Raw genomic sequence first — 18,719 nt, 5'->3', positions numbered from 1 at the left:
TTTATGTTCTTGATATTGCGAACCAGCGCAACATGAAGTGAAAACTCAAAAGCACCACAAATAAGCGCAGAGCAGTCAAAGCCGCGGAGTTACTAACCTCGGCCTAGTGCGAGCTTCGAAGTGAAATTCGCTGTCAACAGCTGCACTAATTGTAATTGTTGCTGTTTTCCTACGCCCTATCTGTATTAGGTTACGATCACATTTAAAGGGATTAGGCGCAGCGTGTTGTGAAATGAACATACAGCAACAATAGTGTTGACAGCATTTCCATAATCTAACAGGCACACATACATACATATGCTTGAAAGCTTGAACATGGATTGACTCACGGATATGCACATAAGCAATTAGAAATCCAGGCAATTTTGTGTAATCCGAGTGTTCGTGTGCCCTCTCGCATTACAAACACCACGCTCCAATTAGCAATAACAGCAAAAATTTAATAGTAATAATTAGTTCAGCCGCAAATGCCAATCAAATTAAAAATATACGAGTACTAGTGTGAATGGTAGTGTGAAAAGAAATTTAAAAATTTAGAGAAACCACAACAATTGCTACCAACACTACAACAACAACAACAGCAAAAGTAATCAAGATTCATTTGCTAGCAGTTAATGAGACAACCACAATAGTAGTAGAAAAAGCATATTACTAGTATACAAACGTGCATGCCTCCTTAAATGCATATACATATATGTACATACACACATATGTGAATATGTAAGTGCGTATCAATAGCAAATTGAAGATCATCTATTAACAACGAAAACTACTTATCTGTGTGCGCATGCGCGCGCGCTCTCTTCCGTTACAATCGCTCGGTCGAAAGCGCGGTGTGCTCTCTTCCGTTACGTCAGCGCTTACCTTCGTGCAGTAAATAAGCGCTCTTATTACTGTTGCTACTGGATAGTTGAGCCTTCTTATTGCACCTAAAGCTGTTAAGTGTTGTACTATTAGTTTTCGCCAGGCTAAGTTCTCGCCGCTGAGGCGATGCCAAGAATGCCATAATGAATTCGGACGATCACTGATCGACTCATACCAGCGTTGTATTGTTCTATGAAAGTATCGTGTCGGGTCGAGTGTCGTGCCAATGCGTCGAATGAGCGGTAGCTGTAGTGTTATTATTATGTGTTATCATCGCAGACGCGGTTTACGCTATTTTTTTTGGTGGCTGAAATTAAAATGTAAAAATTAAATGAAATATTTTAGCGAAAACAAACTCGACCACTGCGGTAGCATATGTACATATCTAATATTAGTGAATATACATATGTAGATGTATATATGTGTATGTGTACACACGATAATACTTTAAAAATATAAGCGCAGAGTGTCGCTTACACACCGCAAACTCCAATTGGTTTTAACCTCGTCAAAACTAGAAGTATATGTGCCGACTGAACAGGTAAGCAATTACATGCATGCATACATACATACGTTTAATCGAAAATAATAACAAAAACAAATATGCCTACAAGCAATATTTTTGTTGTCGTTTTCAGTTTATGTATGTATGTATGTTTTTTTGTCATAATTAAACCGACACACATTTCATTAGCATACAAATGTCACATCTACATATATAGTGAAAGTATTTGCGGTTAAACGTACAAAGATTGGACTTTGTTTTACTATGCTTGGGGCCTTTATTTAAATTTGTTGACATTTCGCTAGCTAATTACTTAATTGAAAGTCTTTTCATAATGAAGCTCAGTAGGTGACTTGAATTTATTTTTTATATTTGTTGTGGCGGACCTGGATTTTTATCCGTCCAAGGATTCGTCTTATCTCTCATAGTCCAAAGGTTTTATGTATCTATATTAATATCCTAATTCTTACATATACTTGCCAACTGAACTCTGAATTTTAAGGGGCATGAACAACGGCACATCGAAAGTCTATCCTCCCTCCTTCAACTGCAACTGGGAGAAGTCGCTAACAAAAAGACGCAGTGAGCTTTTTCCCCTATGAGGAAGGTTGGAGGGAAACTTTTCTGTAAGGAGCTCTCTGTCAATCATTCGCTACGACAGCAGAGCGGCAATAACAGCGCTGTGTTCGTGAAATGTGCGCTCAAAGCTAATCAAAAAGTTTCTGTTCAGAGTAGCACCCTTGCCCCGTTAACATCAGAATGGGACCAAGTTGAATCTCGGCCCATTGGTCCAGTGCTAGGATGCAAGAGATGTACTGAATTACTTTCCGTAAGCAAAATGCGGCCTAATGATATGTCTTAAAGTCTTGTCGGTTACTTGCTGTGAAAGTTGTATGAAGGGGGTGAGATGGAAAAATCCAGGCACTTCTTCTTCTTTGTATAGCCTTTGCAAGACTGAGGTTGAAATATCCCGGTAATATTACTCTTGGCGAACCAATACCGAAACTGATATTGGCTGTTTCAACAAATTTGTAAAAGCTCAAAGCGCTGTGTAGATCTAAGGGTCTTATGATATACATACATACGGATTTTTTAGGTGCAACAGCCGACCGCCATTCTAAGATAATATAATTTAATATAATTCTAAGATATATAATTTTGATAATATTTTCACAAATCTTGTGTGTTATATGTAACTTATTGCTTTCAAATTTATGTAGAGTACGAATCTTCATAAGCCTACCTAACGGCGGGTAGTTTTTGATCTATTTCGGGGATCTTAATGACGTCGGTCTAAGTTGTACTTAGTGATTGTTTGAAATGCACGAAGTATAGCAAACTAGTGAAATAAGTGACTGTGCTGCAGACATGTGCGTCTTGGCCAACCCGACTACATAAAAAGCGCTGATGTGCGTTACTCGCTTTGCATACGTTTCATAGTGTTTAACCTGTGTCTCTCATTGTTTCATTAACGTATTTCTAAAACGTATGAAAACTCTACACTCTCTCACTCTTACTTGTCTATGTACATATGTATATGCAAATATATAAGTACATACATATGTGTTGGGTACTCGCCGACATATGCTCTTATATTCTAACAAACAAAAACTCATATTGTTGAACGAAACTTCATGATTCTCGTTGAAATAATAGAAGTAATTGTGCTAATCTCAGTGCCGAAGACAATTAGAATTGAACTTAAATTCGGTCTCCAATATTGCATTCCCTTCCAGAAATGAGCGCGGGTTGGAAGAAACGCAGGAATAAATCTACATTCTGTAGGGAAGTGTCCAAACTTGTTAATCGGGACCTTCCGTCTATTCCAAGTGCAGATAACAGAAATTAAAGAAAGCCTTCTTGTGCTCACAAAGAGTGTGCTCACAACGAGGAATCTATTTATATATTAGTTTGTCAAAAAAGTCTTGCGGTATTTTTGCGGTACTTTTATTGAATTTTCAATTGTTCATAAAATTGTTTTTGATTACTCATGCCCAGCTCTTGACCCATGCTACGGCTGTTACTATGCCGGTCTCTTTCGGCCAATTCAGTGATTTTATCGCAATTTTCGACGACAGGCCTTCCGGAGCGTGGCGCATTTCCGACCACCACTACTCCAGAACGAAAACGTTGAAACCATCGTTGTGCGGTGGAAATGGAAACTGTATCGGGTCCACAAACTGCACAAATTTTATTCGCGGTTTGAGATGAATTTTTGCCTTTATCGTAGTAGTACTGTAAAATGTGCCGTATTTTCTCTTTATTTTGCTCCATGTTTGCGACGCTATAACTCACGAACGACTTAAGAGAAACGACAATCACTCAAACACATGTTAGCGCGTGAAATGAGCTTTCCAAAAAGGTATAGCATGACCCGGCGCGACGAATAAAACTAGAACTACGCGCTCTCAGCGCCAACTAGCGAAAATACCGCAAGACTTTTTGACAACCTAATAGATTCAAAATAAATGACATAAGAATTCTGATAGGAGTGCTAGCAGGTCACTATCTAATTGGCAGACATGCCAGCAGATTAGGAATGTCGCACCATTGCTATTGTGGAAATTGTCCGCAGGTAGAAGAAGAGCAGATTATAAACCATCTTCTATGCGATTGCAAAGTTTTTCATAGGAAACGAATTGCAACCATCGCTCGAGGGCCTTTTGACGATATTTCGCAAGTTGCACAGTTTTGTTGCAATATACTCAGCTAAAAATTGCTAAATTTTGTAAAGAACTACGCAGGGACCCCGAAATCGCAAGGATTATATACGCATACCTGATTTTTACAGCTACTCTTAGCGGCAAAAACCAACCTGTAAGCGTACGCGATGATTGCTGCGTTCATAAGGCGCATCCACATTACCCCGAGCCACAACTGGCTAATTTACTCATAATAATTAATTATTATTATCTCTGGCGACACTTGAGTACGACTGATTATATCGCATATTTCATCATTTTATATGAATTTTTTATAATTATTTTCGGCTTTTTGCTTGGGTGATGCGTTTAATTATACAAATAGGTAGTCGTAAACTTAATTGCACATGATCTCCATATTCATTTCCTCGGAAAACTTATCATGAGTAATAATTCGGAATTTTTCGCAATAAACCGCACACATACTTAACACACTCACTTGCGAAAAAATGATAGATTTCAACTAAAGCCTGTTGACGCTTGCGTATTTCTGCTGTAGTCGGACGATTACTACAGGCATTTTGCATTACCGAGTCCCAAGACTCATCTACACTGCTGATTTATGGCATGAAAGTTAAATAAGTGCATATAATAATAAAAAGATAAATATCAGCAAATAAAAGATAAACCCACAAATAAATAATAAATAGTATTTTTACGCATTCAAAAGCTCCACCCTGTGGCCGAACGGATTTCCCCTACTACGAGGTTATTATGTGCTTGTACGCGCCTACTATACATATACATACATATACCCAGAGAGGAAACATACACTATTGATAAGAATTTTATCTTATTGATAAAAATTCTTCGTAAGACGTCTTCCTGTGCCTACGTGCCCATTTAAAAGTTATCGTTGAACTTTGCTGAAAAAAATATTGCTTTCGTAAGCATTAGTATCTCACTTCAAAAATATGCCGTCAGTTGCCAAACGTACGAGAGCTGTTTGAGAGTCAGTTAGCTTTTGTAGGAAAAATATTTTTAACCGACAAATGATCTGACGTAACCGCAAACCAATTTAACCAAATTTCAAAAGCTGCATTTTAGAGAATGTTATTCTTCTTCTTGTTTACTGGCGTAGAAACCGCTTTCGCGATTATAGCCGAGTTAGCAACGTGATGCCAATTGGAGATTCCAAGTACAGCCACCTGGTCTTTCCAACGGAGTGGAGGTTTCCTCTTCCTCTGCTTCCCCCGGCGGGTCTTGAGTCGAATACTTTCAGAGCTGGAGTCCATACGTTCGACGTAACCTAGCCAGCTCAGTCGCTGTCTCTTAATTCGCTGAACTATGTCAGCTCATCGTTCCATTGAAACCAACGCGCAAAGGATCATGAACTTTTCTTTCGAAAACTCGTAACGTCGACTGTCATCGTCATGCTCTGGCAGGACGGAAATAATGAGTTACTTATAGAGTTCGGGTTTTGTTCGTCGAGAGAGGGCTTTACTTTTCAATTGTCAGTTAACAGTCTAAAGTTGGCAATGAGTTATTGCGTAGACATTTCTGACATTGTTGTCGGTGTTAATAGTGGTTCTAAGATAGACGAAATTATTTACAACTCTAAGTGATGTTTGTCAAAAGTGACGTGGGAGTCTATATACAGGAGATATGTCCTCTTGAACTTGTTCATTGCCCGACCCATTTTCTTTGCTTCCTTATCCAGTCTGGAGAAAGTTGAACTAACGGCGGGGGTATTGCGGCCAATGATAATCATAAATATTCGTGTATGAGACCTACGTGTAGTGATTAGAGCAGTTTTGACCAATCTGTTACTAGTATCCGATCAGGATCAGCATTGTGCGGGCGGCTTACGTACGACGATATGATCGCAAGTCAATGTGCCCTGTTTTATTCTTGACAGCTTGACGAGGTCTTGACATTTATTTTTCTCCATGCATTTCGCTAGGCGGAACATTCGAAGGTTTATTAAACCAGCCGTGTCCCACTGGCGTATGTAAAATCCGTGATAAATATTCAAAGTGACAGCTGTTGCGAAAATTGCGTTGTTAATTCCGTGAACTGTCAATGCATCAATTACGCATTATTCGCACTTTTCGCTGCGTCAACAGTAAAACTTACAAAAGTAATGAAATTTTAATGCAACTACTCATCGAGGGAGCTTTATTGCTTGAACGCGAGGCAGCTTTGTTGGTGGCAGTGGGTCAGCCGCAAGGTAAACCTGTAAATCAGCTTAGCGGCTAATTCACTTTCACCTTAACAAGTCAATAAAAACACACACACATACAAAATAAAAAGAGAAGGAAATCGTTTATAATTACTTCGCCATTTGTATTTTGCGTAGAATTTAATTGATTGGTTATTAAAAATATTTGTACGTACACAAAATGCAATCGGTTTTGCAATTAAATTGCGCGAAATGAAATGAATGTCATCAATTAACGTTCCGGTTAATAATGACACAAATTTTACATTTTTACATGCATACTTACCGCATGACATCATCTCCCTCAACGATATTCAGAATATAAGAAATATTTGTAGACCAAGAGGTTATCAGAGGGCACTGCCATATCTTATACCTACCGGAGTGAGCAGTTGAGTTCTTCCAAATGCGTATTTGGCGCGTGGGTGGATTTTAACTTTATCTTTATTCTTCCTAATAATTATTCCTCTTCGGTATTTCTAGCGTGGGTCGCGCTGGCTCGATAACAAAAAACTTCAGCAGTTGCCTCTATCCTTTGTGAGGTAATGCCAGTTGTATATATCAAGTGCGGACAAATCGCTATGCACTTAGACCTTCCATTGGATGCGTGCGCGCCCTTGCTTGAACAGTTCTTGAGAGAGTGATCTACTACGTGCCTACTGAACCGATAGTAGCACCTGTTGACAAGAGCTAAAAACTCTTAAGTTTTTAAATGTATTTTTGCCAACAGTGACGTAGTTCCCGAGAAGCAAGGAATTTTTGCATGTGGTTTCCAATGACTTTGTCTCGCTTTCGCTCACCACAAGACCAACTTCTTTCGCTCCTTTTTCAAAGCTGTAAGCAGCTGAGTTGTGTCGTTAAGGTGCACTCACGGTGATGCGATGAGAGCCTAGTTTGAGGTCAAGAAAAAAAACTATTCCTCGAAGCTGAAGACCTAGGTGATCTTGGGTAGCCGGGAGTTACCTCCGTCTCAAACTTATATCGAAATTATATTTCTTTACCTCCATACTATATCTTTCTAAGGCGACAGTAACTTATCTTTCTTAATTTAATGAATGATTTTGCATGTTATGAGATTTAATGGTACCTCAGGCACTCCGTAAATAGCGGATAAACAAGAAAATTTCCATGTCGTAAAGTGATGAAGTCAGATGCAAAAAAAAAATTATCCGAAGCCTTAAGCATTCGGATTTTAACCACATAAAATCTCATTATGGCGAAATTATCAAAGATTATTCGGGAGCTAATAATACATGCCATGTTTGCGATTGGTTGACAACATAAGCCCGCAGTCTAAATTTTATCAGTTATATTATCATGAGTCAACAAATTTACGGCGGCACTATGAATCTTGCGCGGCTGTGGATGTTGATCTGCAGACGGCCATAATGAGACTTTATTTCCACGATTGGCTTTGGTGTTGAGGTAAAGTTGATATATGACATCCAAACGCGCGGAACTACAGCATATTCACGTGCATATACATAAGTTCGGAACAAAAACAATTATCTAATATAAATGCCTAACAGTATAACAAAAGCAATAAAAGTAACCGGATAATTTGAGTTGTGAATGAATGAAAAAAGAGCCGAAATACGAAAAATACGATTTGCGTCAGCAGGATGGATTGTAAAAAATAAAGGAAAAACCAAAACATACAACAAAAATAATCAGGCGATAAAGATAGATTACAATACTAAAGCGTAGCAGGGAAAGCTCATAATTGCCGTTAGATAGTGAGCACGATAAAGCTCACACTGAACAACAATGACATTGGCTTTAGACAAAAGCTGCTGAATGCAAGTCATAGGCAAGCGCTAATGAAGAATTAGGTAAATTGTGGTTTTTAATATTTTTATGAATTTACGATCCTCAATTTGAATGGTTGTGGCGACGCAACCCAAACAGGCCGCACCTATTCCCTACTTCCTAATCGCTATTGCCATTTTCTTTTCTATTTGCAGGTGCTGCTCGTGTCTACATCTAATGAAAACGCGGTGGTTGTTGCAGGGGAGGGGAGTAAAAAATGTGCTGAAAATTAAAACGCGATCGCGTCGTACAAAGCGCGATAGTGAGATTGTCGGTATACGCGCGCGTCAAACGGCTGGAGAGGCGTTTGTGAATACAGCTCCTGTGCGCGGTGAGATCAGCCACTCGCGAGGCGCGATATTGACGCGATTAGTGCAGCGAACGACGCGATAGACTGAACTGATGCGTTCATAAACATAAGCGTGTATAAATCTGTGTGCGCTATTTCATGCGCCTGTGGTTTCATCAAGATTAACAGGTGTTGCTGTCGCATATGAGTGTATGAGAGGCTGCCAAGTGACGCACGCCACACCGCAAACCACAAGTGCATAGTTCGCGTTCCAAGAAGTGTTTATAAATCGAATTGATCTACGCGAATTACTCATTCTCAGCGTCAGCGTGCGAACGTAATATAAGTTTCGTGTCAACGTGCATCATAGATCTGGCGCAACGTACTACTCATAGCACTCCGTTCAGCGTCACGGCGATTTCATGCTAATTTGCAAAAAATTATCGCTTATACCGAAAAAGGCTTTTAATTAAGTGTCAGTTCAAAGTGCCCGAGGGTGAATGTGAGAAGACAACGAGCGGGTAAACTTTGAAAGTTTCTCAAACCTCAGCATACACTATCGATCACCGCGCGGTAAGCGTCTGATTGTCTGGGGGCTGGCGTGCGTCAGCAGCGTTTACTAGCTGCGGTCGATGGTCTTTTCTGCGTCAGAGGCTTCGCGGCTGCGAAAATGCCCATTATTAACAGCAAAAAAAAACAATAACAAGCGCGCACCGAAGAACAAAAACAACGCTAACATGGCTTGGTCACAGCTAATCGCTGATATTTGCGTCATGTAGTCTTTTGTCTTGACGTCATTTGGCGTTGTGCAGCCAATGCGAATTGCAACCGTGTATGTCGACTGCAAGAACGCTTGAAAACTATACGTAGAGAAGAGATCAAAAGAAAAAGGTGCTGCTGAGTGCGTACGCACCCAATGAGAAATAATGAGCAAATTACCGATAAACAAAAAAAGTAATATCAGCGATAAGCGTAAGCAAGTGGCTGAAAAACTAAATATTAAATGTCAACCAGTGTTGGCGCGAAGAATGGGCGGCTACATCAGTCGGCGGAGCACCGGAACGACTTCAACTAACCCAACTGCCACAACAACAGCCTCAAACGCTGATATTTGCAAGAAAAACGTGCGAGTACCTCAGAGATCCGTACGTATGAGCGTTGCTGCAAAAACCAGCGTTGATTCTCAAACGACAGCCACATTTGTCGGTAGCACATCCCAGTCTTCGGTCCATTGTGTGGCGACCGAAGCACTTACTTCCGTGCACATTCCACCAGCCTCGTTGCATTCCATCCCCTTGAATGAACATTGTGAACTAGTTGACGAAAAGGCAGATGATGCGTGCGGAGCAGTGATCGCGGATGACATGCTCGGCTGGACTGACATTGTTGACGGTGAGTTTTCTTCACACTCGGCGCTCATACTAAGTGCTATTCAAGCCACAAGAGAGTCAATAGATGCCAATAAAACGGAGGAAACAACGGATACAAAAATAGCCACAACAAAAACGCACACGGCGGCATTGACAGTTGCGCAACTGTCGCGTTCACGTACACCAACGATAAAACCGCGCGCGACGTCCGCGCTGTTAGGGGCAAGCCAATTAACGAAGGGAAAAAAGAGCAAAGCGAGCACTACTACAATGACACATGCGGTGACGGCGGCGACTACAACAACGGCGAATGAGCAAACGCCGGTAGTAGCAGTGACGAGGTCTCCGGAAGGGGCGCATTCGTCTGCTACACGACGAGTACAATCGGCGGCTCGTTTGACGTCGCCGTTGAGAATGGGAGGCAAACAGGTGGAAGGGGTGTTATTGGCGGTAGATGCGAAATCCAAATTCACTGAAAATAAATGTCCGTTGGCTGTGCTAACGAATGTTAGTAATCAGAGAAAACTTGAAGCGAGCACTACGATATCAGAACCAAAGCGGTGTGCGCTTAACAGTAACAACATCACCCTAAGCGAATACATCGACAGAACAAGTGAAGTATACGTAGCGCGCAACAAGTGGCCAGGAGTTGTCGATTTAGTCAACTCGGAGTATGATCCTGCTTGTGAGACAAGAGCACGCGCAGACACAAGCACCAACAACAATAGCAAGGATATAATAAGGGCACTGACTTTGGCAGCGCGAAAGGCCAAACTGAAATCGGAATTTTTCAGAGATTTCGAATCGCAAGAGCAAGCAGTCAAACGTTTAACACAACCCTCGACACTAATTGATGATTGTGGGATATCGCGACAATCACAGTTGGACGCAGTTAGTACACGGTATAGCAAAGAACTTAGTCCACACATTGGAGTACCAACGATAGCCGTGAACGCGGCGGAAACCTATTCATCCACATCTTTAGTGGCGAGGCGCAAATTAGATTTAAAGAAAAAAATTGAAAAACAAAATAAGACAAGGACATCTTACCCTGTAGCACACACCCATCAATCCTTGATTCATACAATCAGTACATTTCCACGTGTTGAAGAATTAGTACAAAGATTCGAAAGTCACTCAACGTGTTCCGCTAGGAAAATGATTGTGAATCCGAACAAAACCAGCGAGACAGGCGATAGCAATATGTTGTCCTTGAAGCCAGAGCGATTGGAGCAGCGCAACAGTCCATTATCGGACGAGGGTTGCAACCTTGGACAGAGTCCTTACTCATCTGACAATGAGGACAACGAATCGGCGCAGACCACTTCCGCAGTTGGCCAAACAAAGCGTAAGGATAAAGTGGCACGCTCTGCCAGCAGTGATTCGGCATTAGGTTTGGACGTTGATGAGTCAATGGATACAACACCCGCACAGCCACCGGTCGGAACACAACAGCGAAGAATGACACTCACCGTTACGGATTTGCCACTGCGACCGGCACTTTTACCGCTAGCAGAACCCACTGCACTGCCAGACACAACGATCACCGAGCTACCACCAACTATCAGCAATCCACCAGCCCCAGCTACGGTGCCCAGCAAGGTGTTGTTGGAGGAACGCGTTGTAGAGCTACCGGAGGATCCGCGTTCTTTAGCGCCATCACAGCCATGTTCGCGTCGCGAGTCAGCACAGAGTTGCGGTAGTGATACTGCACCCACTGAGTTTCCGGGCGGTAGACGATTTGTACGCACTCCTTCTGTAGTTGTGTCGGATTATTCCGATGAAATCATGTGCGGTATAACACTCGAAGAAATAGAATACTTTCGCGCACAGCGCATGCGACGACGACATTCCTCACTGGACACTGCCAACGAAGGTGAAGGCGAATCGGATGTGAGCGCCTCCTCCTCCTGCAGCAACCTATACTACTGCGGCTCAACGATATCCGCATTAGACGGCGCAGAGTGCTACGTGAACGGTGTACGTACCTCTTTAGAACGTAAAACAAGCGATTGTTCGACATACTCAGCCAGCGCTGACGAGGAGTCATTCACCATTCCCGAAGATCCACAACAACAAACAGGCAAAGACCTGTCCGACCTACTGGCCGCACAGCACCTGAGCACGAAGCCAGCAGCTAAGAAGGTAGGTTTGGCGGTGCCGATGGGCGCGAACGTGGGTGAAAAGGCGCCCTACTGAAGCCGCACGCCCAAACAAAATCTCAACAAACCTAAAGTATTCTAAACTATTTTTCCCAAAGAACTGTTGTAACATTATTAAGATTTAGTGATTAACTGTAAATTTTATAAGCACTTGTGTAGGCTCGGTATGAGTGTGATTACGCGCATAAGCAATGGAAATTGTGCATGTATTCTGTGTGCTATTCCGTTAGTCTAAGTGACATTAGTCTAATTTCACCGTGTCATATGGCCGGTGGGACGTGAAAGGAATGCAGCTTTAATTTAATTTATCTTATCGTTGAAGTATTTTAACCCATTTTTGTTTTTATTATTACTTGCTTTTACGACACATATAAACATACATACATACATATATACACATATATATGAAGTTATTTTTTAAATTATCTACTTATATTGTCTCTATGATTTAGTGCACTGACAACCGCGTGCGGCGCAGCTCATGAAAGTGACGCTTATGTATGCGTGCAAGTAGACATACATACTTACATACATACATAGGTACATGCACATAAAACTCTTTATGGAGCTACCTTTGCTAATTAGCAAATATTTACTGGGCTGTACAAATAGACACGCGCGTATGTGTGTGTGTGTCTGCGTATAGAACCTGTCACAGCCACAGCGCTGCTGTCATACCCAACCATTATCACCGCATATTTTTCATCATCACTCATTTTTGAAATGTTTCATTGTCTTATCGCACTGTTTCATCCTGCCATGTTGGTATTCTCCAATTGTATATCTTAGTAGTTGATAATTATGAACATAAGACATTTTTGGTAAATGAAAAATTAAGCATTTTTAAGTAATTGCAAAAAAGCTAATAAATAATGGGTGCCAAAAACTGTTTATTAATTTCAATGAGGAAATGGAAAGTGTGAAGACGGAAGGCAAACAATGATGGTTTTGTGCCGCTGGAGCTTGGTAATGAGAAGGGAGGTGGAATTCTTATTGCAACTGTCTTGAGTGAGTTCGAAGCTCACTTTATGTTGATAGAAATTGAAAATATTACGCTTAAAGCGCTTTCTTTCACTTTTTTCTTGGAGAATTCGGCACATATCTACTCTTTGGTATTGGATTCTTGGCGTGTCTTCCTTTGCAAATATGTTGCTTAGCTACGTCTTGCCTATACTTTTACTAAAACTGAGCCCCTATTGAACCTAGCATCCACCTCACTTATTGTCAATTACATTGCTCATTACAACACTTGTCGTTCTTCGCTTGTCGAGCAATTTGCTGAAGGTACGCGAAATTAATAAAAGCAGCAAGCAAGTGTCGTGTTTATGTGACAGCGGCGCGACTTTTATGACTCGGTGACTTTTGATAGCTGCGCTGATAGAGGTTGATTGGTTTTTCGATCAAAACAGCGATCATAAACGGTGGAAAAATGGCCAGGCCGCGCCGTAAATGCGCACCTGAGGCACTTCAGTGCACAACATCCGCTGACATAGCAGTAAATCGTTTATTTATATTTCTTTTATCGCTGAATAACAAATCCATCAAATGTCGATATTTATGAGCGTAGTTTAATTAGCGATAATCATATATCACCTTCTATATTTGATACACGATTCGCTGCTGAGCCCGGGCAATCAACTAAATACGCTCACCGTCACCAAAGCATTGCGAAATTGCCAATGCGCATTGAAAACTTAAATCCATGCATGGTGTAGGGACGTGGCCAAGGCGGGGCGCAGCGTCGCGACTGCGGCCGCTCTGACGTCAGTCGCTCTGCGCAACAGATTTCGACAGCAATTAGAGTGACGCGCATGAGCATACACACCTCCCACTGACGGCCTAAGTGGCGGCGGACAACTGCGATAGCAATCGTAAATGTGAATACTCAGCACACACATACGCCCACAAAGGCAGCGGCATATGCGCGCGTTCGACAGCGGATGACAAATGGCGACAGCCGCTACGCTTACGGTGGGCAAAGAGTGCGTCCATGCATTCATGTCCCATATAAATCGCCGTATTACGAGAAAGCTGCTAATGCTCACGTAAGTGATATCGAAGACAAAATGTTCGCTAATGTAAATAAATAAATACAAGTGGAACCGCTAAGCCTGCTGGTGTCACATTTCAATAGATTACTCGATAAGCCTGTACGCTTTGTCAGTTTCTTTTTGTGTTCCAAGTAATACTTCAGCAACATGGCAGATCTTGCGCGTACAATAGCCAACGGACTAAAGACGAGACGCATGTACATATGTGGTCACTAAACGATGCACATTAAGTCTGCGCTGACGTCTTTAATTTTGCAAATTTGACTCTGGCCTCCGCCCGCCGTCCCGTCCGCAGCGGGCTATCTGCTAGTTGACAGCCGGTAAACAAGTATGGGCGAACTTTTTACGCCGAATTTCAGCGCGACTTGTGTTTGATCTTAACTGTGAGTTAATTTCGAAATTTATTTTCTTTTTAATTTAATAATTTGTGATAAGCGGTTTTTTTTTCGATTTGTGTTTGTAATGTTTGTTAAGATAAACATTACGTGCTATAGCCCGTTGGTCTGGCTGTGTCTTGTCTTTTTCATTGGAATGTAATTGACGTCATCATCGCTGAACCGCACTACAAGAGCCGAAATATGTGAAGAAATGAGAAGGATGGCATATCTGCAGAAAACGTGCTGACAGTTCGCAGAAAAAAAATTGGAAAATCAGACCAATTGCTTGACAGTTCCATTCGTAAATAATTATATCTCACAAATTTGCTGGATTCTTATTTTATCGAAAAATGTTGGAGAGTTCGATACGATGTAAGGATAGTTTGGTGATCGATTTGGGTGGATTTGGCATCACGAGATTTCATCCTTGAATTGATCAAGTAAAATGTGCCTATAATTCATTAATACAGGGTTTGTCCGGAAAGTAATTAAACCCATTTAAAAAAATTTACTCAGCTAATCGCTACAATTCGTTAAAAACTTTCCAATTGGCTCCTTCTGCGTCTATGAAGCGCTGCCAGCGCTATTTCCAAGCGTTGAAGGCGTCACGGAAGGCATTCTCCGGAATAGCCTTGAGAGCCGAGGTGCATGTTTCTGGGATCCCCTCTGTCGTCTCAAAATGCTTGCCTTTCATCGGTCTTTTCAGGCAAGGAAACCAAAAAAGGTCGGGGCCACATCTGATCTGTAGGTCGGCTGCGAAAGCGTTAAGATGCCGGCCTTTGTGGCGTGAGTTGGGACATTATCGTAGTGCAACTTCCAATCGGCTGCGATGTCTTGTCGGATCCGATTGACCCTTCGTTTGAGTCTCTTAAGGACTCTACGTGAAACTTGGGGTTGACAGTTTGTCTAGAAGGAACAAATTCATGGTGGACGATGCCTTTGATGTCAAAAAAGCAACGTTTTTACTTTGGATTTGTTCATTCTTCTCTTTTTGGGGGAGAAGACGCCGTGTGCCACTCGGAATATTGCCTAAAGCAACATCTAGGTACCGAGTTTCACACAGATTTTAATCGCGTACCTCTACTCTAGCGAACACCACTCATAGAAACACGTCCCGCAAAAATGTTTGTCCTGACTCTCCAGACTCGCAGACTAACTCGTTCATTAGCTAGGAACTCGCTCTACCGAATCCAGTCGGTGCGCGCACGTTCTGAAGTACAGTCGCGGCGGAAGAATATCAGTACTGATTACTATCCGGACGAACCCTGTAGCTTAGTAGTAGCTGGATTGATCTTATTGAGTCTGTTAAGCGCTAATTTTTGCTCCTCTTTTCAAAACGCTTTCGATTCTATTCTCTAACTGAAGCATGCGAGGCTGTTTAAACTGCAGAACTAATGAACTGCCGGAAAGTTTTTGATGAACGTTCTAATCAAAATAAATTAACAATATCAATAATTATTTGCCAAAGTCTACTACGGAAACTGAGAAATCTCTAACTGCCACTATTAGCGGCTCTGCAAAAATCAATTCACGTCAATATGAAGAGCCATCAAGAGGAGTCAATTTATATACAACAACAACAACAATCTGATCCATAGCAATATATTATATAGAAAACGAGCGTCAAACTTAGAGTGACGTCAATGGCACAAACACCAAAAGCAATAATAATAAAAATTACCACAACTGCCGCTTCTGCCCCGCACCGCTGCGCAGTTGTGCGCGGACTCCCGGTTAATCTAATCACACAAATGAGTTGGTGTAACGTCGACTTGGTTCGCAAGTGCGATAAAGCGAGCGGCGTACAACGAATTACAAATGAATTTACGGTTTGACCTTGAAGCATAAAAATTCCATTTATATCGCTGCTTGCCCCACTTATATGCATGTGCATATGCAAATATTTCCAAACGCAAGCAGAAGATTCGCTCAACAGTTCCCAAAGATCGCGTATACGCCGTGTCGTCTTGCAAACTGCCGATCACTTGGGTGAGTGGGCACGTGTGAGAGAGCGTGTGTGTTCTGTAATTGCTTTATTAGTCCGTCGATGCTGTCGATAATGAGAGAGTGGCGACGATAAGTGAGGTGTTGCTGTTGGCGCTGCTTTGCAGTTGTTGCAATTGTGTGTGGCGGCGATAATCATCAATAAAGCTTCCGTCGCCGTGCCACCACCTTTGGCTCAGCCGTTGATGAGGTGTGAAGCCAGCACTTTTATTGTTGTTTTAAATAGAGGTTATAATAGTGGAGGGTGCTGATAAGTGGCAGCTGTACGAGCATTATATCGCCGCTGATTAGAGTGCCCCTTTGTTGTGTGTTGCTATTTCTGTACAACGGTTGTTTACACTTTGGTCTATTGACGTCATGGAAACCTATGCATTGCATTGATATGAGGGAAACCACGATTGACAGAATTTATGATAGGGCCGGGATTCTCGTTAAATATGTTCTGAGAGAACGATGAATAGGAAGGACAGTCAGGGGGAATTATCGGGTCTGATTTGGAAGTTGTCGTCAAATTAGAAAGGGAAATATATTTCTTCATCGTTTGGTTACAATAAATTGGCGCTTTCTCCCCTCTCAAAAGAGAAATTAATGATATACTGAGATTTTTTCGGACGGAAAGTCATTTCTTCATCAAATGTCAAAAAATCGAGCGGTGATAACAATGTGGATAAATTATACCTCCACACGCTTTGATTATTTAGCATTGAAGTGTCAAATTTATATCTCTAAACAGCCCGGTGCATAAGCTTAAGGCTTATTATTTGAGGACACACATATTTTAGAAAGAAAGCGAGAGAGGGGAAAAGAAGAAAGAAAGAGGGATAGATGTAGAGAGCGCGAGGCGTAGAGCGGAAGAGCGAGAGAAAGCGATAAAGATGGAGAAATATTATATTTTCAAGATAAAAGGAAGGGAAAGGGAAAAGGAGATTAGGAGAAATATCATACCCTTATAGTGTCATTGTACTTAAGTAAGACGAAGAGTACATTATGATCCTCAAATTGAGTGGAAAGTCATCCTATTCACACCAGTGCCGTATTAACCTTCAATTCTACAAATAAAGAGATAACATGGACAAATAGTGATTCGTTAATATTTGATAGCCATCGTCTAGATTCGTTGGTCGGGCGGGAATAAGTTGATTTCGAAAGGTGAGAGAGCATTGAGAATTCTTTGCTAAATATTGGTCTCTAGAGGAAATGGCAAAAAAGGGTTGACCAAAATGGCATAAAAAAAAAAAAGTTGAAGTTTGATGAGAAATACGAAAAGACTTTTGGGACTACTCAATATTTTCACCGGTTTTGAACTTCTTTTATTTGATATTCTACAATATCTTAAAAAGGTTTGGCCTTATGATCTTATGATCACAAACACTTAGCATACTATAATGCTGAAATCCGAAACTAGCTTTTTTATATTCTTGTATGAAACTAGCTCGAACCACTTTGCAATAAGTGGAATTATGCCAAGCTTTGCAAAACCAAATATCCAACTCTAGAGTTTTTTAATTTCGAATCAAAATATCAATATGTTGTGCGTCGGTATGTGTGTGATGATAAAAAATGCGCACTGCATTAAGCTGTCTGCTTTTATCCGAATAGCGTTCTGAGACTTGTTGTTTCCATTGTTTGTCCGCAAAACTGGTTTGGCTTGAGTTTAGCCTTTGTTTTAGTTTATTTATTAAATTAGTTTTGCTGATTTTTTTTTTTTTTTAATAATTTTATTTCATATTCATTGCCCCCTTTGTTTAGGCTCATGAGCGTAGCACTTTTTGCAGTGTGTTCTTATTGTTGTTTCAGCGGTTTTCGAAAATTTATCGCTCGTCATGCTTCATGCGGTTTGTTGCTGCCAGCGCTGGCTTCGCACCATCGACGATTTAGTTGTTAATTTTCCATGGTTTGTATAGACGTCACAACGCGATCGTATTGTTGTTGCCTTTGCTTTTGCTTTCAATTCCACTGCGTTTTTTTCCCATTTTTTTGTTTGTGTTTCGGCAGTAAGTTCGGACGTAGCATGGATTTGGTGATGTGATTGATGATTGCACACTCAGCGCAGTGGCTTTAAAGTGGGTTTTGTGTTGACTTCTAGTTGAAAAAGAAAAAATAATATTGTGTCAGAATTCAATTAGCGTTATTGTCGTGTAAAAATCGTGTTTATATGATTTCGTTGCGAGCGAAGCCGTCGTCGAATGGCCGGTAGCAATTTGTAACGCTTTTGTTGGTCTGCCATTGAGCTTTCAGCGCTTACGACTTCACTGTGTTATGAGCGCTAATTGCATAACTCATGTTCTATTTTAGTTTTAAGCGATATCTCTGTGAGTGGAATGCGCCAGTCACCACGTCGCCACTCCATGTTGAATGTGGAGCATTTCGCAGCCCGCCCGCCGGCCACACCAACCGACGAACGAGCGTTTTCCATAGCGCTGAA

General features: G+C 41.4%; 1 protein-coding gene across 1 annotated transcript in view; it reads left to right on the top strand.

Annotated features, from left to right (window-relative positions):
• The first annotated feature begins 1,319 nt into the window (after positions 1–1,319).
• Positions 1,320–18,719, top strand: part of LOC108975679 (inositol-trisphosphate 3-kinase A) — a 62,879-nt gene continuing 45,479 nt past the window's right edge. The window contains exons 1-2 of the mRNA XM_018944366.1: positions 1,320–1,405; positions 8,197–11,845. Coding sequence (XP_018799911.1) covers positions 9,257–11,845 — 2,589 coding nt within the window. The 5' untranslated portion in view covers positions 1,320–1,405; positions 8,197–9,256. The remainder of the gene's footprint in view (positions 1,406–8,196; positions 11,846–18,719) is intronic.

This window comes from Bactrocera latifrons, unplaced genomic scaffold (assembly GCF_001853355.1).
Source record: "Bactrocera latifrons isolate USDA-ARS-PBARC rearing strain unplaced genomic scaffold, ASM185335v1 scaffold_68, whole genome shotgun sequence".
Lineage (NCBI taxonomy): Eukaryota > Metazoa > Arthropoda > Insecta > Diptera > Tephritidae > Bactrocera > Bactrocera latifrons.
This window is presented reverse-complemented; position numbering and strand designations above follow the sequence as displayed.